The sequence below is a fragment of the Xenopus laevis genome, chromosome 2S (genome assembly GCF_017654675.1).
Source record: "Xenopus laevis strain J_2021 chromosome 2S, Xenopus_laevis_v10.1, whole genome shotgun sequence".
NCBI classification, from domain to species: domain Eukaryota; kingdom Metazoa; phylum Chordata; class Amphibia; order Anura; family Pipidae; genus Xenopus; species Xenopus laevis.
In genome coordinates, this window is record NC_054374.1 from 53,661,753 (window position 1) to 53,689,579 (window position 27,827).

A 27,827-nucleotide genomic window follows, 5' to 3' on the forward strand; every position below is an offset into this window, starting at 1 on the left:
ATATCCTGAGCAGCATAACACTAGATCAACTCTTACTTTTTTTTTTAGTAAGTGAGTTTAACATCAGTCTGTGAGTTGCATGGTTCATATTACTAAATTACAATGAGCTAATTGTCACAGTATAACAGAGGGCATGCACAGTACAAGGTGCACTGTACTGCAGGTTCCCTGCCCATTTTTGGGTGGATACATTGCAGTCATATGACATATTACAGACAGGATATTCATTAGAACCAGGAAGGCTGGTGTGTGCTCGAGCCTGCAGAGAAACTACGAACGTGAAACCTGTACAGCACCTGTCATCTAGAGATGTCACTCAGCAGAGGGAATTGGTCTGCTCTCTCCAGGTATCTAGATACATAGAAACATCTTTCAGATAAAATCATATTTTATCAGTCAGAGAATCATATTTTCAGGTACAAGGTTCAAGAAATAGCACAAATAATTGTTGTTGTCTTTTTTTATCTGTTTGAAGCTTCAGTAGTGAAAACTGCACACTGTGATTCCAGCATTTGTGTTACTTTTTGAGGTAGATTCATACAGACATGTTACATTTTTGGTCCCCTCCCCAGACCTCATGTAATTATGGAAAGATCACTTGCCTGTTATATATATTTCCCTGGAAAAAACTTGTCATCCAACAAATGTTAATTTTACATATGATCTAGAACAGTTTGGTTTAACAGCAAGCAAACCTTTGATGAGGGATAATTGTATCCCCTAAGTATGGCCATTTATTATAATGGCCCACAGGTACTAGTGCTGGTTCAATTGCTGTTTGTTTGATCTCAGGAATCATTAATAGCCAGGGTCAGAACAGCTGTTGGGAGCAACAGCAGCAGCAGCTGTCAATACAAATACTGCTTTCAGGACTTAGTTAGCTTTCAGCTGCAAAAAAAACTTGAAGGAAGAAAGGAAGAACCAGATACAGGTATGGGATCCATTATCAAGAAATCTGTTTTTCCAAATGACTTGATCCTAAGTAAGATAGATGTATTTCATCCAAAGCAAAACAATCTTATTAGGTTTATTTAACGTTCAAATGATTTTTAGCAGACTTAAGGTGGAAAAACCAGGTCCTGAGTATTCTGGATAATAGGTCCCATACCTGTAGTTGCTGAGCTGCTCACTCTACATGAGTAAACATTTTATACAACAGAAATATTTTTTGGTGGATTGCAGCTGTCCACCAAACAGTTTTAGGTTGCTGAGTTGCTCTGGAGTTGGAAGGGGAAGTAGGTGCTGAATGAAACGGCAAATAAACTGTACAGTTCTGTGACCTACTGCATTATTAATAGTACAATCAGTAATACTTAACTATTATAAGTACTGTATCTGTTTATCTTGCATTAAATGTTGTCTTTTTGTTTCAGCCATGTTTACTTTCAAAGGTTGATATTTATTGTTATGTGTTGGGAGAAATATTGGTTCATGTTAAAGCTGAGAATGATCTAATGTATCTTTACTAAATATAGGGTAAATAATAATGTGTAAATGAGCAAAGAGCTCAAGTGATCAGAAAAACAGCAGCTGTGGCTCCTCTTCAATATCTGACAATGCACTAGTCAGCATGGTGCATCCTCAGATGAAATTTCCAAAACCGCCCAGTTCCAAAAATACCCGTTGGGATCAGCAGGCTGCCATACAAGTACAGGTATAGGACCTGTTATCCAGAATGCTTGGGACCTTAGGTTTCCATATAATGGATATTTCCATAATTTGGATCTTTATGCCTTAAGTCTACTAGAAAATCACATTAAATAAACCCAATAGACTGGTTTTGCTTCCAATAATGGTTAATTATATCTGTTATATCTACTGTATATGTTATGTGTATGCCATTTTGGAGTCAGGAAGGAATTTTTCCCCCTCTAAGGCAAATTGGAGAGGCTTCAGATGGGTTTTTTTTGCCTTCCTCTGGATCAACTGGCAGATAGGTAGTTAAAAAAAAAAAAAAAAAAGGTTGAACTCGATGGACATGTGTCTTTTTTTCAACCTTACTTACTATGTTACTATGTTACTATGGCTAGCTATATAGGCAATATAGGCTGGAGGAAGAGCAGTACACCAATTTGATTTTCCCGCCTTATCACTTATCACCACATTGTACATGCAGAGTATGTAATGTAAAATGTGCTTAGGATGTTAGTACCCACTGCCTTTCACTGTAAAATATACTTGGGTATTAGTGCCACTAGGGCTCATCTATGAACACTTGGCAGTAACCCATAGCAACCAATCAACTATTTGCTTTCATTGTTGAACTTAAAGCTGCCTGAGAAAAGCCAGTCACTGATTTATTGCTATGGGTTACTGCCCATGTGCAAATTTGCCCAGTGTTTATAAATAAGACTGTATGTAATGTGCTAGTGCACTCTGACACTCACTGTCAGTACTCATGGATAATGTATTTGGTTTACCAGTACATTCTTGGGATGTAGCTCAAAAACAAAGTTTCATTTAGACTAATTTTCCTAGGATTATATACCTCCATTTTCCATCAGTTTATACATTTCAACAGTTGGAAATGTAGTTAATGGTGCAGAGCTTGCTCCAGGTCTAACAAACCAATACCGAGTAACCTGTTTACAATATTATATTATTCTTCAAACCATCTCCACTGTGCTTAAAACAACATGTAAATAATATTATATAATTCACAAATAGTAACCAATTTACTTTCAGTTTTAAGAGTAATTTTTATATCAGATTGTTGTATTTTATTATACATGTAGGAATTATTGCCCTTGTTGCAAAATCATTCACCTAGGGTGTGCTATGACAGGAGCTATCCTTTCACTGCAACCTTTCATTCACAGGGTCACATTCCTAGATTTCCAATGTGGTGGGCAGCCTACCTTAGGTTGCTCACAGAGGCATTCATGACCTCCGGCAAATCCAATCTCTTGCTAGGAATGGTTTCCGAAAGTGAAGAATTTTGGAATCTCTTCCCCTTTTAAAAACCCTTTTGACCAACAAAAGATTCCTAAAAATATTAACCATAACAAACATTTTAATTTGTAACAGCTAACATCAAACTTTAGTAGCCTCTTCTAAAGTCTAAAGTCCAAAGTACCGTGACTCTTCTGCAAAAGAAACATGGCAAGGCAAATAACTTGGCACTATGTTTGAATAACTTAGTGCCCATTAATATTTCAGATTAAGCTATTCATGGGTGACTCCTCTTGAGCACACCCAAGCATAATGAATTTAATGTAAAAGAAAACATGTCTCAGCATAATTGCCAATCCCATGGAGTAAAAGAAAAATAGGACTTTACATGTGTGCACTTACTGTATAATAATGGAAAAAATAGCCCCAATTCATAAAGTTATGCCTCTGCAAGAACCAATTTTCCAATTTAATATAACTTTTATGAACTTTTATGAACCCAGAAACTGTTTAGCAACCACTTTTAACAGTGGAACAAAGATTGTGAGTTTTATAGTTGTGCCAATGTGCAATGTATATAATAAAACTTCTCACTATAAAATGTATGCTTGCTTCAAAATATTACACCACCATGTTTTGAAAGTGCGCAGTGCACAATTACAATTCTCAATGCATTGGAAGACTATTGAGGATTACACTGCGAAATGCAATGCTTATTCTTATTTCGTTTTCTCTTTGTGACTTATGACAAATCTCCCGAAAAGCTTTCACATCAGCAATAAAGTAAATCACAAATGTGAAAGCACACACTGTGCTTCATTTTCCTTGCGAGGCTACTTTGGAAAATGAAGCACTACTTATATTTTGCCATTGACGATTTACTTTATTGCCAATAGGAAAGAAATTTGGGGAGATTAGTCGCCCACAACAGTGCAAACTTAATAGCAGGTGACAAATCTCTCTCTGTGCCATAACCCTCTACAGAAATAGAACCTTTGCAGGTCAACAAGGGTGTGGCACTTTTATTGGTGTTCAGAGTTCAAATCAGAACTTTTTATTTGTTTGTCACTCTTTGATAAATATACCTCTTTGTCTCTCATTCCTACATTTTTTTAATAGAATGATCAAAATGTGCTAATAAAAATGTGGAAAGAGTTCGCTTATGTTGCAAAATATTATTGCCTAATTTACAAATTAAAATGAAAATTGAAATAGTGTAAAACGAAAGCAGAATAGCTTGCTTTGACTTGGGTAAAAATATGGTAATTTTCATACAGATTTTATGCTTAGACTTTTGCGCTTGCTTCAGAAATTAACATTATTGTGTTAGGTCATTACATGGAGACACCACATGGGTAAAATTTCACCTTGAAAATGATGTATTTCTGCATCTCGGGGCAATCCTGGTCCTTTTGCCAGCTTCACTCTCACCCTCCCACCCGCACTACCTTTTTTGCAGCTGGAGGGAGAGCAATGGTGCTCTCCGCGCTAGAACAGCCGTATTTCCGGTTTGAAAACCAGGTGGTTGCTGCCTCAACTCACCTTATTGGCGAGCTCCCTTGTCTGCATTGAAATCCCTGCATGTGTCTGCACCCAGCCAGACACTGTGCCTGTAAGTACAGACACAGGAGCAAGTGACGGCCATCAGATCAACCTGGTTTTGTATGAAGGCTGAAAAGTAGCCCTGCAGCACTGTCTAAAGACTGATCTTGGACTGTTAAATTCTACTACTGTGGCCTCTTATGGAAAGCCTTAGAACTCTGAAATATTTATAATGGGCTAGGCTCTACTTTACATAGCAGAGACAAGGAAATGTATGCAGTGCAGTTTTTAGGAGCCTTAGGAAGCTAAGACTTACTGCTGTATCTGACTCTTTGCATTAGGGGCGGAACTACAGATGAAGCAGACCCAACGGTTGCATGGGGGCCCAGGAGTGTAGGGGGTCCATGAAATGATTAGATAAGGTTAATCTACCAATATTTTGGGGTCCTAAATCAAATTTGCTATGGGGCCTGGTATCATCTAGTTATGCCACTGCTTTGCATAAATATGCAGACAAATAGGACTCCGTGTACCAGATTTCAATGACATAAATCATGCATGTTATTGTCATTAAGCAAAACATCATGTGCAGTATGTTATTAAGCAGAATGATTTCATCACATAGGTCACTGTGAGAGGAGTTTGTGTTCCGCAACCCTTTAATTAAGATTCTCTTTGCACACTTTGTAAAATCAATTGATAAAGGGATTAGTCCTCAAAATGCCTGCTTGCTGAGATCTCACCGAAAAAATGGGGTTTTGCAGAAGCCGTTGTGGAGTGTGCTTATGTTCTATTTGCTTTGGGATTGCATAACTAATTTTTGCAGTGGCGTATACACTGAGCACTGCCTATAGTTATCAAAAATTAGTAATCAGAAAAAAGTATTTTCCCAATATTTAAGGCACAGTCGGATAAACATTAGAACAGGTATGGGATCTATTTTCCAGAAAGCTCTGAATTAATGGGAAGGAAACAATTATTTTCTTTTTACCGTATGATAATAAAACTGTACCTTGTACTTGGTCCAAACTAATATATAATTAATCCTTATCAAAGGTTAACAGGAACACCTTAGTACAACCATGTTGAATAATTTAAAAGCTGCCAAGAGAAAAAAAGTACATTTAAGTTAATAATAAATTGAGAGAACATCATATCTTGCTAAAGCTTAGTTTTGAAACCCCATCATATTATAGAAATATTAGGGTTGCCATCTGTCCGGATTTCACCCTGACAACCCGTTATTTGTCTGGATCAAACATTCCTGTCCAGATTTCCTAATTCAGAAATCTGGACAGGACATTGAAAATAATGAAATGGTGATCAGCCAATCGATGATTGCCATGTCTTACTACACCGGACCTGCCCTTGCTCTGCTTCTAACATCATCTGCCCCATCACCCTTCCCATTTTCCAGCATCAAAAAAGGTGGCAACCCAAATAAATATATATATATAATGAAGAAATGACCAGCAACATCGAGCTATCATGTGAAATGCTCAAAGGTGTATTGAAAGTTACATGAAAAGCCGACATGACATTTCGGTTCACACAGAAACCTTTCTAAAGGCAACCATGTTAAACCCTACACTTGTTTATATACCCTTAATCCCATAAACCCATCAACAGGAAGAGACATCAACACAGTTGAAAGTAAATACAATGATTAATGCTGTACAAGCAAATACGGTGACCAAGTGCCATAATATATCTGTAGTTATGTGCTAAAGATATACATATTATTGCAGATGCAAGTAAGACACAATACTAAATAATACTAGTATTTGTCCATACATATATTACCTAAGGTATACCCCCTTGTTCAATAAATACAGGGGGTAATTATGAAAATTGTATGTTTTTTGTTCTTCTTGAGCTGAACAGGACAAACAGGAAAACTGAGACTATTTCATGTTCTTTCAGGCCCTTGCAAGACAGATAACAAGTGCACAGACATAATGACATAATTTCTGCGAACAAAACAGTCAGAACAAAGGGGGAAGGGAAGGTACTGCATACGGGAAATGGAATTTCTACCTTGCATTGATCAAACATGTAGTAGCTTCAGTTTCTCCATGTTTTCCTGTTTAGATTAAGTAATCAAGAAATAATTTAAAAAAACATTTTTTGGGGATACAGGTATAGGATTTGTTATCCAGAAATCTATTATCTGCAAAGGCCATCACCTTTCATTTTAAGGAAATCATTTCCATTTTTTACAAAATATGTTTTCTTTTTTTCTATAATAATAAAACAATACACTGTACTTGATCCCAACTAAGATATAATTAATCCTTATTGGAGGTAAAACAATTCCACTGGGTTTATTCATGTTTAAATTATTTTTAGTAGATTTAAAGTATAAAGCTCCAAATTACAGCAAGACTTATCTGAAAAAGCCCCAGGTACAAATCATTCTGGATAACAGATCCCATACATGTAGTAGGCAAAAAGTATTGTCAGTACAAATTATATTCACTGAACTTTTGTTGGACATGGGGGGATATTGCTCCCTTAGGGCCCTGACACATGGGGCACTTCATCATCCGGTAGGAAATGCCAGATGTAAAACACTTTACATGCAGTGATTAAATGAATGTGAAGGGGCAGGCATTCCTTCCTTCCCTCTAACCAATTTAGTTGCACGTCTCTGCAGTCTGCACTCTCTCCAGCTCATTTATATCCCTCTTAAGGACTGGAGTCCAAAACTGCACTGCATACTCCAGATGAGGCCTTACCAGGGACCTATAAAGAGGCATAATTATGTTTTCATCCCTTGAGTTAATGCCCTTTTTTATGCAAGACAGAACTTTATTTGCTTTAGTAGCCACAGAGATGACACTGCCCAGAATTAGACAACTTGTTATCTACAAAGACCCCTAGATCCTTCTCATTTAAGGAAACTCCCAACACACTGCCATTTAGTGTATAACTTGCATTTATATTATTTTTGCCAAAGTGCATAACCTTGCATTTATCAACATTGAACCTCATTTTCTAGTTTGCTGCCCAGTTTTCCAATTTAGACAAATCACTCTGCAAAGTGGCAGCATCCTGCATGGAACCTATAGTTCTGCTCAATTTAGTTTCATCTGCAAAAATAGAAACAGTACAGTACTATATATCTCATTCATCGGCACTCACCAATCTTCATGTCATTGGCCGGGTGCTAACAATCATAATTAAATTCAAACCATAGAAAGCACTCATGGCATCATATTTCATTAAGGAAAAGTTTCGGTCCACTCTGGATGACATGTGTTGGCATGTGGTTGTAGGAATAAAATATTATTTTTCCTTTATGAAATATGATGTCGTAAGTGCTTTCTACGGTTTGAATATATATATATATATATATATATATATATATATATATAGTAATAAATGGACCCGCACTCCAATGTTCTTAGTGAAGAAAAGTAATGTGCTTTATTCACAAATGCATATCCAACGTTTCGGTCCACGCTGGGACCTTTCTCAAGGATAAATGGCATGTGCACAAACAAGTGCTTAAATCCCTTTTGAAATTGGCGCCAAGTCATACTTAGGAAAAACCCCATGTTAAACATTCAGAACATTCGTATTGTGGTAAATACAAAAAATGTAATACATACAATTCACCACTGGGTGTCACCATAGTGTCGATGGTGGTAGTGCTCAATTGAAACAAAAGTGTCCATTAAAAAGTGTCCATTCATGAAGTATTCATGAGCAATCTGTAAAATTATACAAATGTATTACTATGTTGCTTGTTTCAGGCAAATACAAAAAAATACAAGTTTCAACACATATTCAATCGTATTCAATTATTGTTAAATGTTTATGCTCAACAAAAAAATGCTGCATATCCAAAAAAATTTTTTATGTGTAACCTTTCATTGTTTTGTGTCTATTTCATACTTGCCTATGCACGATGGTTACGGGAGATACCTATTTAGTTAAGGAAACAACTAAGCACCAATTGTGTATTAAGGCCTTTAGGTGCCACACAGTCAAGCTCATGTATCCAAAAGGCTTCTCTTTGCAAGAGTGCCTTATTGCAATCACCCCCTCTTGTTCTGGCCGGTACGTGCTCGATTGGCATGCATCTAAATGCTGCTGGGCTATGTTTTGCTTCTGCCCAGTGTCGGGCTACTAACTGCTGGGCAATGTCCTGTTTTTTACCCTTTGCTTTGTCTTCCCTTTCCGGGTCCAATGCAGCCCTGATGCTTGCTCTATGCATGCCAATTCGTTCTTTGAGCATCCTGACAGTCTTGCCACAGTAAATTAGCCCACAGGGACACTTAATTATGTAAACCACAAATGTGGTTGTGCATGTCATCCTATGTCTTATGCTATATCGTTTCCCTGTGCGTGGGTGTAAAAATTGATCACCCAAAATAAGGCTGCTGCACATGACACATCCTGAGCATTTATACACACCTGGTCGTGGTGAAAGAAAATGTTGCGTGTGGGTGTTGGAATATTTATCTAACGGATCCGAGGGACTTAAAATCTCTTTTAGGGAGCTCCCCCGCCGGTAACTGAATTTGGGTCTATGTGGTAATGTTTACCTAACATGTTCTCGCTTTTAACCAGTTCCCAGTGTTTTAACACACATTCACGCGTAAATTTGGAACTTTCACCATACTGGCACACGTAATACATGTCTTTTTCATCACTCAGTCTACTTGTAGTGCTGGTCTCTAGTAGAACTTCATCACGATTAAGACTCAATGCCCACTCTTTTGTATTTTCAATCAGAGTATTTGGATAACCCCTGAGCAGGAATTTTTTACACATTGTGTCTATATCCTCCACCCTCTTGTCTTCCTCACTGTCAATCCGTATTACTCTCAGCAACTGGGATTTTGGCAATGAGTCTAACAGGTGCCTGGGGTGATTACTCTGGTAATGTACCAGAGTATTCCTGTCTGTGGGTTTCACGTATATGCTTGTTTGTAAGGTATTGTTAACCTTATAAACACTTACGTCCAAAAACTCAATATGGTCATCATTATGATTTAAGGTCAACTTAACTGGGTTAGTCAGACTATTCAAATGTGTCACCAAGTCTTCAAGCTGTTCTACAGAGCCCGTCCATACAAAGAATATATCATCGATATAGCGCCTGTAAAAGGCGCCATATCTCCTAAACAATTCATGACTTAAGACACATTCATTCTCATACATGTGCATAAACGCATTAGCATAAGCAGGTGCCACTTTTGATCCCATTGCTGTCCCCGTGCGTTGTAGGAAAAACTGCTTCTCAAACTTAAAGTAGTTTTTATATAAGATGAACCGCAACAGGGATAAGGTAAACTCACATGGGGGTCCATTATAGTGCCCATTGTCAGTGATTAGCTTACGTACCGACTCTATTCCCTGTTCGTGTGGTATGCATGTGTATAGGCTCTGTACATCCATTGTTACTAGGGTAAGCCCAGATGTAGGTATATCTATACTTCTTACAACCTTCAGGAAATCATTAGTGTCTTTTAAATAACTACCTATCTGTTGTACACAGGGCTGAAGGTGATAGTCTACAAATTCTGCAATCCTTTCATTAAGGGAACCATTGGAAGATATTATCGGTCTCCCTGGGGGTGCTTCTAGGTTTTTGTGTACTTTTGGCAAGGTGTAAATAACCGGTCTGACAGGAAATTTCGGCAAAAAATAATCAAACATGGTCTTAGAAATATGGCCTTCATTAAGTCCAGTCACCAAAATGCTCTTCAGTTCCTTGTGAAATAGATTGGTGGGGTCATAAGTCAATTTTTCATAATTAGTTACGTCATTAAGTTGTGACATCAATTCCTCTTTGTAGTACTTGCAATCAAGCACTACTATCCCACCGCCTTTATCAGCCCTTCTAATGATGATATCTTTATTAATTTTCAGGGATTTCAATGCATTTTTATGCTCAAACGATAAGTTCCCCCTGCTCACATTTTTTGTTTTGTACCAAGCCGACATTTCCAGATCCAGCATACGGTTAAAGGTCCTAATTGAGGGATTGGCGCTGATAGGGTCATAGTCACTTTTGGGCTTAAAGCGTCTGGTAACATCATTATTATATTGCATGGTAGGTAATGCCCCATTAGTAGTCATGCTGTTAGTCAGTTCAACATGCTCCTCGCATTGTGGGGAGCTACAGTTCAACTCCCTTACCCCCTTGTCCTGTTCAAAGCGCTCCTTAAGGCGCAGTTGCCTGGAAAACTTATAGTTGTCTATAGTATGATTAAAAAGGGTTAAACTCACCGATGGGACGAATCCGAGCCCTTTCTGCAGCAGAGTCTTTTCAGCCGTTGTCAGGCGATACGCCGATAAATTGAAGATCATGTCTTCTTCTTGTGCCTTAAGGTCTGCTGTGAGTGGGTTGTAACCGGCGCTACTGCGGCTGGCCCTCATGCCCCGGCGGGTGGCTTTCCTGCGCTGCTGTGCCTCGGGGGTCCTTCGCTTGGCCCCTGCGTGTGCTCCCCTAAAAAAGGGGAAGAAGAAGGTGCTGCCGGTTGGGGCGTCCTGTCTTGCGGCGATCCGGATCTGCTTCTTCCGCTTCCGCTGTCTGATGTCTTACTGCCGGTTCCACTGCCGTCTCTCCTGTATGCAGGTCTGCGCATGCGCCAATCCGCCCTCCTTCTTCTGGGTCCTAGCGCACCTCCTTGCTGCCACCGATAGATCGTGCCCTCTTTGTAGTCCTGCTGCACCTTCAACCTCTTCGAATTCTTAAAGGCAAGTAGCTCTGCTTTGTATTTAGCGATCTGGATGTCCAATTTCCCAGGCCAATCTGTATCTTTGTCGCTTAGCAGGATGGTAGTGTTAGCTGCCTCAAAAGTGTTTAGCTCACTTTTGATAGATCGTAGTTCACGGCCCACTTCTTCCACGACCAGCAGTATTAGATCTAGGGAGCAGCGATCTAATATATTACACCATCTCTTGCAGAACTCTGGATTAGTTCTCCCAATAGTCGGTGTGTTATTAATGCGAAAGCCTCTGGGGATCTTTCTCTCCCTGTAGTAATCTGACAAGGAGACACCATGCAGATGCAGCTCTAGTTCCTTTCTTTTGAGCCGCAGGATTTCGTGATACACTTCTTTAGCTCCAAGTTGTCCAAATGTATCCTCATAGGTTTCTGAAAAAAGGATATTTTCTATATCCTCTGTGGTGAAGCTCTCCCGTTGTGCACAAGATGAGGAAAATCCACTAGCCTCCATGCTAGTTTAATAGATAGTTCACCGGGGTGCAGAACACTCTATTCAGGGAAATGAACCCCATATATAAAGTCAATTTTGGTGAGCGCACTCTTACCGGATTTCTTGGATGGTGGGTGCGTTGGTCAAGTTTTTGCATATGTAGTAATAAATGGACCCGCACTCCAATGTTCTTAGTGAAGAAAAGTAATGTGCTTTATTCACAAATGCATATCCAACGTTTCGGTCCACACTGGGACCTTTCTCAAGGATAAATGGCATGTGCACAAACAAGTGCTTAAATCCCTTTTGAAATTGGCGCCAAGTATGAAGTCATAGATAGGAAAAACCCCATGTTAAACATTCAGAACATTCGTTTTGTGGTAAATACAAAAAATGTAATACATACAATTCACCACTGGGTGTCACCATAGTGTCGATGGTGGTAGTGCTCAATTGAAACAAAAGTGTCCATTAAAAAGTGTCCATTCATGAAGTATTCATGAGCAATCTGTAAAATTATACAAATGTATTACTATGTTGCTTGTTTCAGGCAAATACAAAAAAATACAAGTTTCAACACATATTCAATCGTATTCAATTATTGTTAAATGTTTATGCTCAACAAAAAAATGCTGCATATCCAAAAAAAAAAATTTATGTGTAACCTTTCATTGTTTTGTGTCTATTTCATACTTGCCTATGCACGATGTGTCATGTGCAGCAGCCTTATTTTGGGTGATCAATTTTTACACCCACGCACAGGGAAACGATATAGCATTAGACATAGGATGACATGCACAACCACATTTGTGGTTTACATAATTAAGTGTCCCTGTGGGCTAATTTACTGTGGCAAGACTGTCAGGATGCTCAAAGAACGAATTGGCATGCATAGAGCAAGCATCAGGGCTGCATTGGACCCGGAAAGGGAAGACAAAGCAAAGGGTAAAAAACAGGACATTGCCCAGCAGTTAGTAGCCCGACACTGGGCAGAAGCAAAACATAGCCCAGCAGCATTTAGATGCATGCCAATCGAGCACGTACCGGCCAGAACAAGAGGGGGTGATTGCAATAAGGCACTCTTGCAAAGAGAAGCCTTTTGGATACATGAGCTTGACTGTGTGGCACCTAAAGGCCTTAATGCACAATTGGTGCTTAGTTGTTTCCTTAACTAAATAGGTATCTCCCGTAACCATCGTGCATAGGCAAGTATGAAATAGACACAAAACAATGAAAGGTTACACATAAAAAATTTTTTTTGGATATGCAGCATTTTTTTGTTGAGCATAAACATTTAACAATAATTGAATACGATTGAATATGTGTTGAAACTTGTATTTTTTTGTATTTGCCTGAAACAAGCAACATAGTAATACATTTGTATAATTTTACAGATTGCTCATGAATACTTCATGAATGGACACTTTTTAATGGACACTTTTGTTGAGCACTACCACCATCGACACTATGGTGACACCCATTGGTGAATTGTATGTATTACATTTTTTGTATTTACCACAATACGAATGTTCTGAATGTTTAACATGGGGTTTTTCCTATCTATGACGTCATACTTGGCGCCAATTTCAAAAGGGATTTAAGCACTTGTTTGTGCACATGCCATTTATCCTTGAGAAAGGTCCCAGCGTGGACCGAAACGTTGGATATGCATTTGTGAATAAAGCACATTACTTTTCTTCACTAAGAACATTGGAGTGCGGGTCCATTTATTGCTACATATGCAAAAACTTGACCAACGCACCCACCATCCAAGAAATCCGGTAAGAGTGCGCTCACCAAAATTGCCTTTATATATATATATATATATATATATATATATATATATATATATATATATATATAAATATATGTATATATATATAATACAGGGCCGCCATCAGGGAGGGCAAGAAGGGGGGCCCGGCAGTACTGCACTACCGGTGTCTTCTCATCAGCGGCGTAACAAGCGCTTGCCGGCCCCCCCTCCAGGTCTGGACTGAGATTCAAAATAGGCCCTGGCATTTCAGCTACACAGAGGCCCAAACAGCACCTCACCAGCCCACTAAATAGTGCCTGTCTATAGCAATTTACAGCAGCGCCTCTGGCATTTGCCAGAACACACAGATTGCCAGTCCTGGCCTGCCCCCCTCCTCCGCTGAAAATCTTTCAAGGGGCCTGGCGCGCATAGAACCCGTCTGGCACTCCTCCACCCTCCGATGCTTGAGTGCGCACACCTGCTTGATGCGGCGTGCACGAAAATAATTTTTCTATAATACATTGTCCGAGGGAGGTTTTTGGTGCTGCAGACCCCGCGGTCCGGGCCCCCCTGTTCCTTGACCGCAGGGTCTGCTTCCTCTATAGTTTATTCATGTTTAAATTATTTTTAGTAGATTTAAAGTATAAAGCTCCAAATTACAGCAAGACTTATCTGAAAAAGCCCCAGGTACAAATCATTCTGGATAACAGATCCCATACATGTAGTAGGCAAAAAGTATTGTCAGTACAAATTATATTCACTGAACTTTTGTTGGACATGGGGGGATATTGCTCCCTTAGGGCCCTGACACATGGGGCACTTCATCATCCGGTAGGAAATGCCAGATGTAAAACACTTTACATGCAGTGATTAAATGAATGTGAAGGGGCAGGCATTGCAGGCACGTCATTGCCTGTTGGAGAGGAGATTTCCCGCTGGCCAATGAACTGCCTTGTTTGTCAGCACCATTAATCATATTAATTGGCTTCATTCTCAATAGGCTATCAAAACAACGTTCAGAAGATGATGAAGAGGAGCAGATAAGAGAAAGAAGAAGAAGAAACCGTATTTCTTCTAACCCTGGTGAAAAAGTAATAGAAGTTTTATCTGAGGAAGGAGACAGGTGAGTGCTATTATATCCATGGTACAACACCAATGACAGTCATTGTGGCAATAATTCCATTCCATTACATCTTATTTTTTAGTGACAAGTCCTTGCTTTCCTCAGTGTCAGCTCACAGCACAGAGGAAACTGAAAAAAAGGAACAAACAGAAAAGCATCAGTCCTTTAAAACCTTGGAACTTGGAACTGTAAGTGAGATTGGTGTAAACCGAGAACTCAGAAGTGACGAAGAAAAGAGCAAGTGTTATGCAGCACAAAATAGCCAGATTTCTAGAAGTGAAAATGGAGTAAATAATAGTAACATACAAAATGATTTTCAGAATCATAAGTTACAAAGAGACCAGAATTTGGAAGATAAAAAGCAGACCAAAGAAATAAATAAATTGACTGCTGGTGATAACAGTGAGGAATGTAATAGCCAACAGAAATTTCAAGGATCTAATAATCAAACCAAAGTGAGTCTTGCTTCTGGCAGTCAAAAAGAAGTCAGCCAGGGGGCCAAGCAGCAAAATAAATTGATAGTAAACTTCAAAAAGAGCAACCACAAAATAAATGAAACCCAGGAATCAGAAAATTGGGTGCAAAGAGAAGAGAAGAAGGTATTGCCATCATTTACATTACTAATTGTAAACAATACCCTTACTGTGCACAATAAGTTTTTTAAACAATATCTCTCTTGTTTCAGGCAAATGACACAAAACAATTAATAGGTCAGGATATTCCTGACAGTTCACCCAGTTCCTCTAGCATTTCTTCAATTCACAGAGATGTGGTAACGGACATATATTCTTCTTCAGAATCCGTACCAGTGAATGATTATGGAGCTTCCTCCAGCACCAAAAGAACAGAAACACACAGGAGCCAAGTTTTTGTAAGGTACACTTTTCAGTTTAAATCTTGAAATCAACAGATATGTTAATCCAAAAATGCTTGTGCAAGTTCACCGATATTTTGAATATGGCAAGTTCTGTCCATGTAGGTAGGTAATTTAAATGCATTCGCTTCAGAGTGTTTTGCAACCATGAAGTATAAATAATCTCCCATACAGAACAGGAAAACAACATGGGCAATGCACAATAACTCCCTTAAGTCTTAGTTACAACACAAGGCAAGGTAATAAACCAAATTGTTTTCTTATATTGATTTGTGATATAAATTCATTTACAGCATAGAACGGAGATAGAAGACTTTCTTTTTTTTTTAAATTACATAGTTAAATTGGGTTGAAAAAGACAAAGTCCATCAAGTTCAACCCCTCCAAATGAAAACCCAGCATCCATACACACACCCCTCCATACTTTTAATTAAATTCTATATACCCATACCTATACTAACTATAAAGTTTCGTATCACAATAGCCTTTGATATTATGTTTGTCCAAAAAATCATCCAAGCCATTCTTAAAGGCTGAATCAGCCATCACAACATCACCCGGCAGTGCATTCCACAACCTCACTGTCCTGACTGTGAAGAACCCCCTACGTTGCTTCAAATGAAAGTTATTTTCTTCTAGTCTAAAGGGGTGGCCTCTGGTATGGTGATCCACTTTATGGTTAAAAAGGTCCCCTGCTATTTGTCTATAATGTCCTCTAATGTACTTGTAAAGTGTAATCATGTCCCCTCGCAAGCGCCTTTTTTCCAGAGAAAACAACCCAAACCTTGACAGTCTACCCTCATAATTTAAGTCTTCCTTCCCTCTAACCAATTTAGTTGCACGTCTCTGCAGTCTGCACTCTCTCCAGCTCATTTATATCCCTTATATCCCAAAACTGCACTGCATACTCCAGATGAGGCCTTACCAGGGACCTATAAAGAGGCATAATTATGTTTTCATCCCTTGAGTTAATGATTAGTGCTGTACAAGCAAATACGGTGACCAAGTGCCATAATATATCTGTAGTTATGTGCTAAAGATATACATATTATTGCAGATGCAAGTAAGACACAATACTAAATAATACTAGTATTTGTCCATACATATATTACCTAAGGTATACCCCCTTGTTCAATAAATACAGGGGGTAATTATGAAAATTGTATGTTTTTTGTTCTTCTTGAGCTGAACAGGACAAACAGGAAAACTGAGACTATTTCATGTTCTTTCAGGCCCTTGCAAGACAGATAACAAGTGCACAGACATAATGACATAATTTCTGCGAACAAAACAGTCAGAACAAAGGGGGAAGGGAAGGTACTGCATACGGGAAATGGAATTTCTACCTTGCATTGATCAAACATGTAGTAGCTTCAGTTTCTCCATGTTTTCCTGTTTAGATTAAGTAATCAAGAAATAATTTAAAAAAACATTTTTTGGGGATACAGGTATAGGATTTGTTATCCAGAAATCTATTATCTGCAAAGGCCATCACCTTTCATTTTAAGGAAATCATTTCCATTTTTACAAAATATGTTTTTTTTTTTCTATAATAATAAAACAATACACTGTACTTGATCCCAACTAAGATATAATTAATCCTTATTGGAGGTAAAACAATTCCACTGGGTTTATTCATGTTTAAATTATTTTTAGTAGATTTAAAGTATAAAGCTCCAAATTACAGCAAGACTTATCTGAAAAAGCCCCAGGTACAAATCATTCTGGATAACAGATCCCATACATGTAGTAGGCAAAAAGTATTGTCAGTACAAATTATATTCACTGAACTTTTGTTGGACATGGGGGGATATTGCTCCCTTAGGGCCCTGACACATGGGGCACTTCATCATCCGGTAGGAAATGCCAGATGTAAAACACTTTACATGCAGTGATTAAATGAATGTGAAGGGGCAGGCATTCCTTCCTTCCCTCTAACCAATTTAGTTGCACGTCTCTGCAGTCTGCACTCTCTCCAGCTCATTTATATCCCTCTTAAGGACTGGAGTCCAAAACTGCACTGCATACTCCAGATGAGGCCTTACCAGGGACCTATAAAGAGGCATAATTATGTTTTCATCCCTTGAGTTAATGCCCTTTTTTATGCAAGACAGAACTTTATTTGCTTTAGTAGCCACAGAGATGACACTGCCCAGAATTAGACAACTTGTTATCTACAAAGACCCCTAAATCCTTCTCATTTAAGGAAACTCCCAACACACTGCCATTTAGTGTATAACTTGCATTTATATTATTTTTGCCAAAGTGCATAACCTTGCATTTATCAACATTGAACCTCATTTTCTAGTTTGCTGCTCAGTTTTCCAATTTAGACAAATCACTCTGCAAAGTGGCAGCATCCGGCATGGAACCTATAGTTCTGCTCAATTTAGTATCATCTGCAAAAATAGAAACAGTACAGTACTGTATATCTCATTCATCGGCACTCACCAATCTTCATGTCATTGGCCGGGTGCTAACAATCATAATTAAATTCAAACCATAGAAAGCACTCATGGCATCATAAAGGAAAAGTTTCGGTCCACTCTGGATGACATGTGTTGGCATGTGGTTGTAGGAATAAAATATTATTTTTCCTTTATGAAATATGATGTCGTAAGTGCTTTCTACGGTTTGAATATATATATATATAACAGTAACATAACAATTTTTTGGGGCCATAATTTTTTCAACTTGTAAGGGGTGCCCTGACGCCAATGTTTTTTTAAAAAATATTCTTTGGGGCCCCAATATATTTTTTACTTGTAATGCTTTTTAAAGAAACCTTTTATGGGGGCCCTGGCGCCAATGTGTTTTTTCTTAACTTATAAGGGGGCCCTGACCATCAATAGCTTTTTATATTAGTTTTTTTTAAAAAAAAGAAAATACCCCGTGGGAGTAACACCTATTTGGGCCATACAGGGTTAATTCACCGGCTAGTGTAATAGAGCATTCATTAACTATGCACTAGGCATGTGACATCAGGTTTCTACTCACGCAGGAGTTGAGGCAACAGCATATAGAGAGTTCACACAGATCTGCAGGCAGGCTCACCTAGAGCAGACACAGGCATTTCATGAGGAAGAGCCTCCATTAGGCATTTGCAGAATTCACACACATTCCCTCCTGGAAGTTGTCAGGAAAGCAGCTTCTACCCTACAGTCCCTCTTCACTGAGGTCCCTGACCGGAGGCAACACACAGAGCCTCTGGGAAGCTACTCCCTTACTGCAAATCCTTGTTGGAGCTTCAGATTCTCTTTCTCTCTAACCTTCCTGCCTTTCTCTCCTAGAGAGACTATGACAAGTCTGCCCTAGTATATCTATTCCTCATTCACGCGGTTTCCTGGTCCCTGACTTGGACACATGCCTTCTTCTGGGCCTTCTGTACTCAGTCCCCTCTGAGCACAACCAGCTGGATCAGCATCCAGAGGCGAAAGAGGAAGAGGCCACTCCTTACACACACTATAGTGCAGTGTAGCAGGAAGCTGTCACTCCTCTCCTGGCAGATCACTCTAAGAAAAAGGTGGGGGCCTTAAAGCTGCAGGGCAGATTAACCCGTAGGGGCCCCTACATATATATATTGTATCAATGCACTTGGGCAGTAAGCCACAGCAACCAATCAGTGATTAGCTGTTTTCAGCCAGCTGCAGATTGAACACTAAAAGCAATCATCTGATTGGTTGCTGTGTGTTCTTGTCCAGGTGCTTATTTGCCCAGTGTTTATAAATAAGGGCTCTTACATATGAGCGTTTTTACCTGCGCTCCCCTGTGTTCCGTTTTTCGGCGTTCAGCCGCAGGGGAGCGCAGGAATAGATGCATTTAATTATTTCAAATGGGGCTGTACTTACACAGGTGCATGTAGGCGCCGAACGCAGGTTGAGACGCAACATGCTGCATTTTTCCTGCGTTCGGCGCCTACATGCGCCTGTGTGAGTACAGCCCCATTTGAAATAATTAAATGCGTCTATTCCTGCGCTCCCCTGCGGCTGAACGCCGAAAAACGGAACGCAGGGGAGCGCAGGTAAAAACGCTCATGTGTAAGAGCCCTAACTCTCGTTGTATGACCAGCTTATTTGCGACCTATACTCAAGAGAGTTTTTGATCATTCAGCACCGTCTTTTTTTTTTTTTATTAAAATATACTAGTCCCTCTTTTAGGAAAAGTGCAGTCAATAACAATTTCCCATTCTTCCTAATGTTTGAGTTGTACAACTTAAATCCATATTTAGATTAACTGCCGTATTCGTTGCTTTTTAACTCTATTTACAGTTTTGTTACTGCATCTGCTGCTTCATTTGCTCCTGTATGTTGACTACTACATGTAACTTTTTTACAGCACTGTGAAGATTCCAAGGAAGCAGAGTACAAGTGATAAAGATGACAGGCATATTTCAGAAACTGATTTACCTGTGCAAAACAAAACTGGGAATGAGGCCCCTTCTGCCACCAAAACAATAAAGAGAACAGAAATGCACATTGCAGCATTACCAAGTAGATCTAACAGTAACAAAGAGGTAAGATTATGTTTTGAAACACACATGTAAGTAATTCAGTGTTCCAAAATCTGTGCTTATTGTAGTTTTTGTATTTAATTCTATATTAGTTTTTATCATAGGCCAGTGCTGCCAGATAAAATTGTATTTAATGGCATAAGTGTATTATAAGTAGTAGCATAATACAATGTGTCAGTCATATGGCCCATCGCTTAATATCATTAATTATTTTCTAGAGATAGCTCCCTTTCTAGGCCATTTCATTCAAAGCCACTGTCACGGTCGGCACCCAATACCAGAACAAATGCCAAGCACCCTGGTCTCGGCTCGTGCTTCACCAGAGCGTGCTTCACCAGAGCGGCGGGCGTCCCCGCCACACCACTAGACCACTCTTGTGGGTTATTTGTGATCCTTACTACATGTAGCATAAGGAATTTTGGATGTGAATTTAACAGATGCCTGGAGTGACTGTTACTGTAACGGGGTAGTCTATTTCTATCAATAGACTTCTGATAGATCTTAGCTTTAATGTCCTAGTCACCCAGTCCTTATACACCATTACATCCAAAAACAGTTGAGGGTATCATCAAAAAAATGAATTAAGTTCTCCTCAGGCCCAAACCACAAAAAAAAATTTTTTGTGTTTTTATTAACATATAAAAGTATTTGCATATGTGGGCACAGCATTGGAACCCATGACAGTACCCAGGAGCTGCAAGAAAAGCTGCTTTTTCAAATTTGAAATCATTTTTGTATCGTATGAACTTCACTGTTGATATGAATTTGAACTTTTGTATAACGTATTGCCACTCATTATTTCTCTAACAGCCTCTAAACCCTTCATGTGGTATGCAGGAATATAAGCTGTGGCCATTCATATGACAAAGCATGTCTTAGGTCTTACCAGTATGGTTACATTAAGAATGAACATTCTCTTGTTGTTCACTGTAAAAGTACGAATGAAACTCTTCTGTTTACATCTCAATCCATTAAATTTTATCCATTTTTTTCTTGAAATTAACAGTTGTAATTCAGATATTATCTATGTTTTTGATAACCTTATAATAATGTAGTTACCATCATACCCATAATGCCTTTTAAATAAATACAGTATTCTGTTCTTCAACATTTTAACCACTAGCCTAGACACATGTTAACTAGTGCACAATACCTAGTGCACAATAACTGGCAAGCTAATTATAGTTTGAAAAATAGTGTTTACTGTTCACCACACATAAGTAAACTTAAAGTATCTGTGGCTCAGCCTCCCCAAACCATCATTAAAATCTGCCCATGACAGACTTGGAGAAAATTCATCCCAGACTCCTACCGGATTGATCACTAAGGGATGTTTGCTTTCTCTTCTTTATTGGGTCTTTGGAAAGACCTCAATGATTAAACATATCTAGACTAAATCATTGTTACATTTAAGTTAACCTTTAAATGTGTATGTGCGTTATATTCTTTCATGGGTCTTTGAAAAAGAACCTTATGGTTAAATATATCTAGACTCTTTCATTGTTACATATACGGTTTCCTTTAAATGTAAGCAGGGAGTGGTATATGTCTTCTTCTGGTATGAACTTATCTGGTTGAACTATTTATATTATATATGTTATTAATATTTTCAACTTGCTAGGAATAGAAGTAAAGAGGTCAGTTTTCATATTCTTACATGCCTTCTTATGTTACACAACAAGGACACTCTGCCTGGAGGCCAACAGAAAAGAAAGATGAGAAAACTGTTAGCACACTAAAAACACTTAGGGGTCAGTGTGTGTATATATGGATGCTGGGTTTCATTTGGAGGGGTTGAAATTGATGGACTTTGGTCTTTTTTCAACCCAATCTAACTATGTAACTACTGTATATGTAACTATGTAACAATTAAATAAATAGTAGGGCTAATTTGCAGATGACAGGACTTTTTACATAATACAAAAAATTGGCCCAAGCTGGCATATTTTTGGCACTTCACACCATGCTATGTAGGCAAATACCTGAGCTTTCTGCATGAATACAGCATTTTCTGCATTTGGCAGCATTGTATTAATGAGGGTCGAGCTGGGAAATATCCTTCCTATGGACCGACCAGTGTATATTCTAGTGATATAAAGTAGAAACAAGCAATTACTGTATATATTCGAGTATAAGTCCAAAATGTGCTGAAAAAGTCTACCTCGGCTTATACTTGAGTCAGTGGGCAGTAGCTGAGATTGCAGTCACTTTTAATCATTCCTATACCAACAGTTCTCTTGGGGAGAGAATGCAATATCACACAGCGCCTTCTGTTGGTTATATGAAAGAATAACAGTGCGCCCTCTGTTGGTTATATGAAAGAATAACAGTGACTGCAATATCACACAGCACCCTCTGTTGGTTATATGAAAGAATAACAGTGCGCCCTCTGTTGGTTATATGAAAGAATAACAGTGAATGCAATATCACACAGCGCCATCTGTTGGTTATATGAAAGAATAACAGTGACTGCAATATCACACAGTGCCCTTTGTTGGTTATATGAAGGATTAACAGTGATGGAAATATCACACAGTGCCCTCTGTTGGTTATACGAAAGATAAACAGTGATGGCAATATCAGACAGCACCCTCTGCACATGGTAATGGGACAGTGGGACAATGCACACAATAATCCGTTTGACAATTCTCTATCACCATCAACTTTGCAAAGAAGTCCGGTTGATCACTGGGGGGGTCGCTTTGGCGGAATGTGCACTGCTGGGAGACATGGCTGTAGTTGTGTCTAGGCTTATACTCGAGTCAATACGTTTTCCCAGTTTTCATAGGTAAAATTAGGTACCTCGGTTATACTCGGGTCGGCTTATACTGGAGTACATATGGTACATCTTTTTTTTCTTTTTATACAGTAAAGTTAATTATTACTTTGTCTACAATTCTTTTCAACATACCTCCCCCATTCTTCTCAATTAAAGAGACATTTTGGAGCCTATTTAGGATGCTGTGTAAAACGAAATTTGCCAAACAAACTGTGTAAAAAGCTGTGTAAAATAAATTACAAATTTATCAAGATGTATTTTATTTTATGCTGTGCAAATGCAAGATTTAACACTGTTATTTTACACTCATTCCGGCCTTTGTAAGAAAGTTCTGGCAGAAGTCACTCTAAGAAAAATCGCTTAAAAAATTACATGGCAAAGCCTGGCGATATGTGCCAAATTTTGTCTCCATTTTTTACACTACATAATAAATGTACTTCTTATGTATAACTTACATTCATTATCTGCCTATTCCCCATTTATCAGCACTGGGTATATTTGGACATAACAATACATTTTTGTTATTGGTTTAAATTCTTAGCCCTTTTCTTCTGCCTCTTTCCAGATTTTAAATGGGGAACACTAACTCCAGCAGCCACCATGGCTGCTGGAGTTAGTGACCCCCATTTAAAATCTGGAAAGAGGCAGAAGAAAAGGGCTAAGAATTCCAACCAATAAAAAAAATGAAGAGCAATTGAAAAACTGCTAAGAAACGGAAATATGTAACATAACTAAAAATGCCCCTATAGGTACAGTGCTTTGGCAGCCACAGAGCAAAGCTCCTTAAGTGCCCTGGGGTGATTACATCAGTTCCTGAACTTTTGTTTATCTTCCAATTTTCTAGATTCCTTTGAACTTCTTGCTGAGTCAACCCATCTATACTTAAAGTGGACCTGTCACCCAGACACAAAAATCTGTATAATAAAAGTCCTTTTCAAATTAAACATGAAATCCAATTTCTATTTTTTATTTAAGCATTCATAGCTGTTGTAAGCTCATTTAAAAATCCCAGCTGTCAATAAAATATTGTCTGCCCCTCCTCTATGCCAGTGGCATAGAGGCGGGGCAGACAATTACTTTCACTTTCAATTCAGCACTTCTTAGATGTCACTGCTCCCCACACATTCCCCCAGTTCTCTTTACCATATAACTGTGTGACCAGGGCATGGGGATGGACATTGGGTCCCCCATTCTGGTGCACAAACAAAATTCTGAGATGATACAAGGCTTGTCTTAATAACAGTGTCCACAAAATGGCTGCTGCCTGCTTGCTATAATTTTGAAATCCCAGACTGAAGGAAACAATATTCAAATAATTTATATAGTGTAATTAAAGATCATTTTGCTTGACTAATCTGATAAAATAGGATTTTGAATATGTTTTTGGGTGACGGGTCCCCTTTAACAACAATTCAGTATAGGACAATTTTTATATGTGCCACTATTTTGTCCAAATGCATTAAAGTCAATGGGCGCCCGAACAATTTTGACGCATGACGATTTTTCTAGGCACAAAAATTTGTTTTGTTGTAGTGGATTGTCGTCTGCAAATTTTCACTGCAGTTTCGCAGCTTTATTCGCTGGCAGTGAAACACGAAAATTTGCAGCAAATGCATGCCTGGTGAATTCATCATTTTACGTAAAAGTTTTACTGTAATAATAATAATGTTGTTTAAAGCTCCTATTCTCAAGTACAATAGTAAATACTGTATGTGCAGTTAACCAACTTTTCTTGTCTACAATACACCCCAAAAATTAAACAATGTTTTATACAAACCTGAAACAGATTGGCACAGCTCGTGGTTAACTTGTTTAAACTATTTCTATTAATTCAACTTCCCAAAATATATCCAAGCTTTAACCTTTTCCCTGCCAAGCACGTAGGTACTACGTTCTGGCATGAAAATGCTCTGACTGCCAAGCACGTAGTACCTACGTGCTGCGCAGTTCAGGGTCCCTCGCTGCACTGGCGGCTTTAACCGCCATGCAGGCGAGTCTGCGGCGTCCCCAACCCCTTAGGCAACGAGCTAAGGGGGTTCCTACATCATCGCAGGGCCCGACTTCAGGCTCTTACCTAATGCAGAGTCGCATGGCAAGTCGCAAACCTCGTGGGACACGATCCAGCGCCGCCCACTCATTTCCTGTGAGCGATCCTGGGCCCTCCAACGCTGCCAAAGACACCCCCAGCCACAGAAACGGTAAGTGAAGTTTCTTTATTGATTTACACACTCACATGTATGTACACACACACTACACATGTAACAAAAGGTAGGTGTTTTTTTTTTTTTTTGCTTTTCTGGATTTTTTTGGTCGTTTGTACACTTACATACTTTTGCACATATTTACACACTTACATACACATATAGACACACACTTTTTAGAGCTGTACACACACAAGCACACACATATATATTTTTTTAAATAAAATTTTTTTTTTTTTAGTTCTTCATTTTATCAGTTTTCCACTTGTTATTTCGCTAAAAACTGTTTATTTCACAGCGTGACTATTGGATCAAGCATTCTGACCGCTAGCCACGCTGTCGGATCAGTTATTTTGTTATGTCATTGATTTGCCTAATTGTTTTCTATTTTGTATGATTTTATGCTTGCATTGTTATTTGCATTGTTGTTTTTTCTAGCGTCGTTTGTACGTTGATCAATTGGAGTACAAACAAATTTTTAGCAATTTTGGATTCGCCACAATGTGTACTTTACAAAAATATATGGTTTTGGGGGGTCTTTCTGCTGTTAGAGGGTCTTGGGCACATAATATTCAGTCCAGGGTCTATTTTCACAGAAGGTGAATCGGCAGTGGAGAAAATTCATATGCACTATTTTTATTTGGTGTCCGCACATGCCAGATGCTTTGGTATATCTATGCATATTGGGCATCAAACTGTTCCGTAGACTCTTGGCGTCAATATTTAGGGTGTTTTACAATTGTATGTAAGAGATTGGGTGAGATAAATGCGGCCAATTGCAATATTTTTAGATAATTTTCAGAAATGTCAAAAATCGCTGCCTTTAGCGTTGCTTTGCAGTATGGTAGTTTGGCGTAGAAAGACATAATTACCTATTTTGGATTCGGCAGAATGTGTACTTTCCAAAAATATATGGTTTTGGGGTATTTGTGCTGTTAGGGGGTCTTGTGGCGCAATACACAGTCACTGGTCTATTTTCACAGAAGGCGAAAAGACAGCAGAGAAAATTCAAATACACTCATTTGTTTTGGGGTCTGCACATGCCAGATGCTTTGGTATATCTATGCATATTGGGCATCAAACTGTTCAGTAGACCCTTGGTGTCAATATTTAGGGTGTTTTACAATTGTATGTAGGAAATTAGGTGAGATAAATGCTGCCAATTGCAATATTTTTAGATAATTTTCAGAAATGTCAAAAATCGCGGAAATTAGGTGAGATAAATGCAGCCAATTGCAATATTTTTAGATAATTTTCAGAAATGTCAAAAATCGCTGCATTTAACGTTGCTTTGCAGTATGGTAGTTTGGCGTAGAAAGACATAATTACCCATTTTGGATTCGGCAGAATGTGTACTTTCCAAAAATATATGGTTTTGGGGGGTATTTGTGCTGTTAGGGGGTTTTGTGGTGCAATACACAGTCACTGGTCTATTTTCACAGAAGGCGAAAAAACCGCAGAGAAAATTCAAATACACTCATTTTCTTTGGGGTCCTCACATGCCAGATACTTTGGTATATCTATGCATATTGGGCATCAAACTGTTCAGTAGACCCTTGGCGTCAATATTTAGGGTGTTTTACAATTGTATGTATGAAATTAGGTGAGATAAACGCGGCCAATGGCAATATTTTTAGACAATTTTCAGAAATATCATAAAAACCGCTACCTTTAGCGTTGCTTTGCATTATGGTCGTTTTGAGTAGAAAGACACAATTACCTATTTTGGATTCTTCAGAATGTGTACTTTCCAAAAATATATGGTTTTCTGGGGTGAACATACATTTCTGTACTTTTACCCCTTGAAAAATGCTATAAATGTGCTGATTTTGCAGTATCTGGAATTATAGAACTGATATGGGTTGTCTTCGTTCTGGGGCCCCTATACGCCACATACTTAGGTGTACCAATGCATATTTGGCATCAAACTGTTCAGTGGACCCCGGTCTTTCAGATTTAGTGTGTTTTATCTTGGTATGTAATGTTATGTGTGTGATACAATGCTTCAGATTTGGAGTATTGAGGTGATTTTCGGAAATGTCATAAAAATTTCCAAATTTAGGAAAGTTTTGCGGCTTGGTATTTTGGAGTAGAAAGACATGCATACCCATTTTAGATTCGTCAGAATGTGTATTTTCCAAAAAGATATGGTTTTCTGGGGTGAACATACATTTTTGTACTTTTGCCCATAGAAAAATGCTGTAAATGTGCTGATTTTACAGTATCTAGAATTACAGAACTGTCTTCATTCTGGGGGCACTATACACCACATACTTAGGTGTACCTACTGTATGCATATTGGGCATCAAAATGTTCAGCGGACCCCAGGCTTTCAGATTTAGGGTGTTTTATTTTGGTATGTATTGATATGCCGGAGATACGATGCTTCAGATTTGGAGTATTGAGTTGATTTTCAGAAATGTCAAAAAAATTGCCAAATTTGCGGCTTGGTACTTTGGAGTAGAAAGATATGCATACCCACCTTAGATTCACGGGAATGTGTACTTTCCAAAAATATATGGTTTTCTGGGGTGAACATACATTCTTTTACTTTTGCCCCTTGAAAAATGCTGTAAATGTGTTGATTTTCCAGTATTTGACAGAACAGAACTCGTTTGGGGTGTCTTCATTCTGGGGTCCCTATACGCCACATACTTAGGTGTACCTATGCATGCTGGGCATCAAGCTATTCAGCGGATCCCAGGCTTTCATATTTAGGGTGTTTTATCTTGGTATGTGATGATATTTGGGAGATACAATGCTACAGAGTTGGAGTATTGAGGTGATTTTCGGAAATGTCAAAAACATTTCCAAATGTAGGAAAGCTTTGCGGCTTGGTAATTTGGCATAGAAAGACGTGCATACCCATTTTAGATTTGTCAGAATGTGTACTTTCCAAAAATGTATAGTTTTCTATGGTGAACAAAAATTTTTGTACTTTTGCCCCTTGAAAAATGCTGCAAATGTGCTAATTT

At 38.6% G+C, this 27,827-nt stretch overlaps 1 protein-coding gene across 1 annotated transcript in view; it reads left to right on the forward strand.

Annotated features, from left to right (window-relative positions):
* Positions 1-224: 224 nt before the first annotated feature.
* The window catches only part of lad1.S (ladinin 1 S homeolog), an 85,042-nt gene continuing 57,439 nt past the window's right edge, over positions 225-27,827 (forward strand). Inside the window, exons 1-5 of the mRNA XM_018249243.2 lie at positions 225-347; positions 14,366-14,488; positions 14,571-15,087; positions 15,174-15,364; positions 19,698-19,875. Coding sequence (XP_018104732.1) covers positions 310-347; positions 14,366-14,488; positions 14,571-15,087; positions 15,174-15,364; positions 19,698-19,875 — 1,047 coding nt within the window. The 5' untranslated portion in view covers positions 225-309. The remainder of the gene's footprint in view (positions 348-14,365; positions 14,489-14,570; positions 15,088-15,173; positions 15,365-19,697; positions 19,876-27,827) is intronic.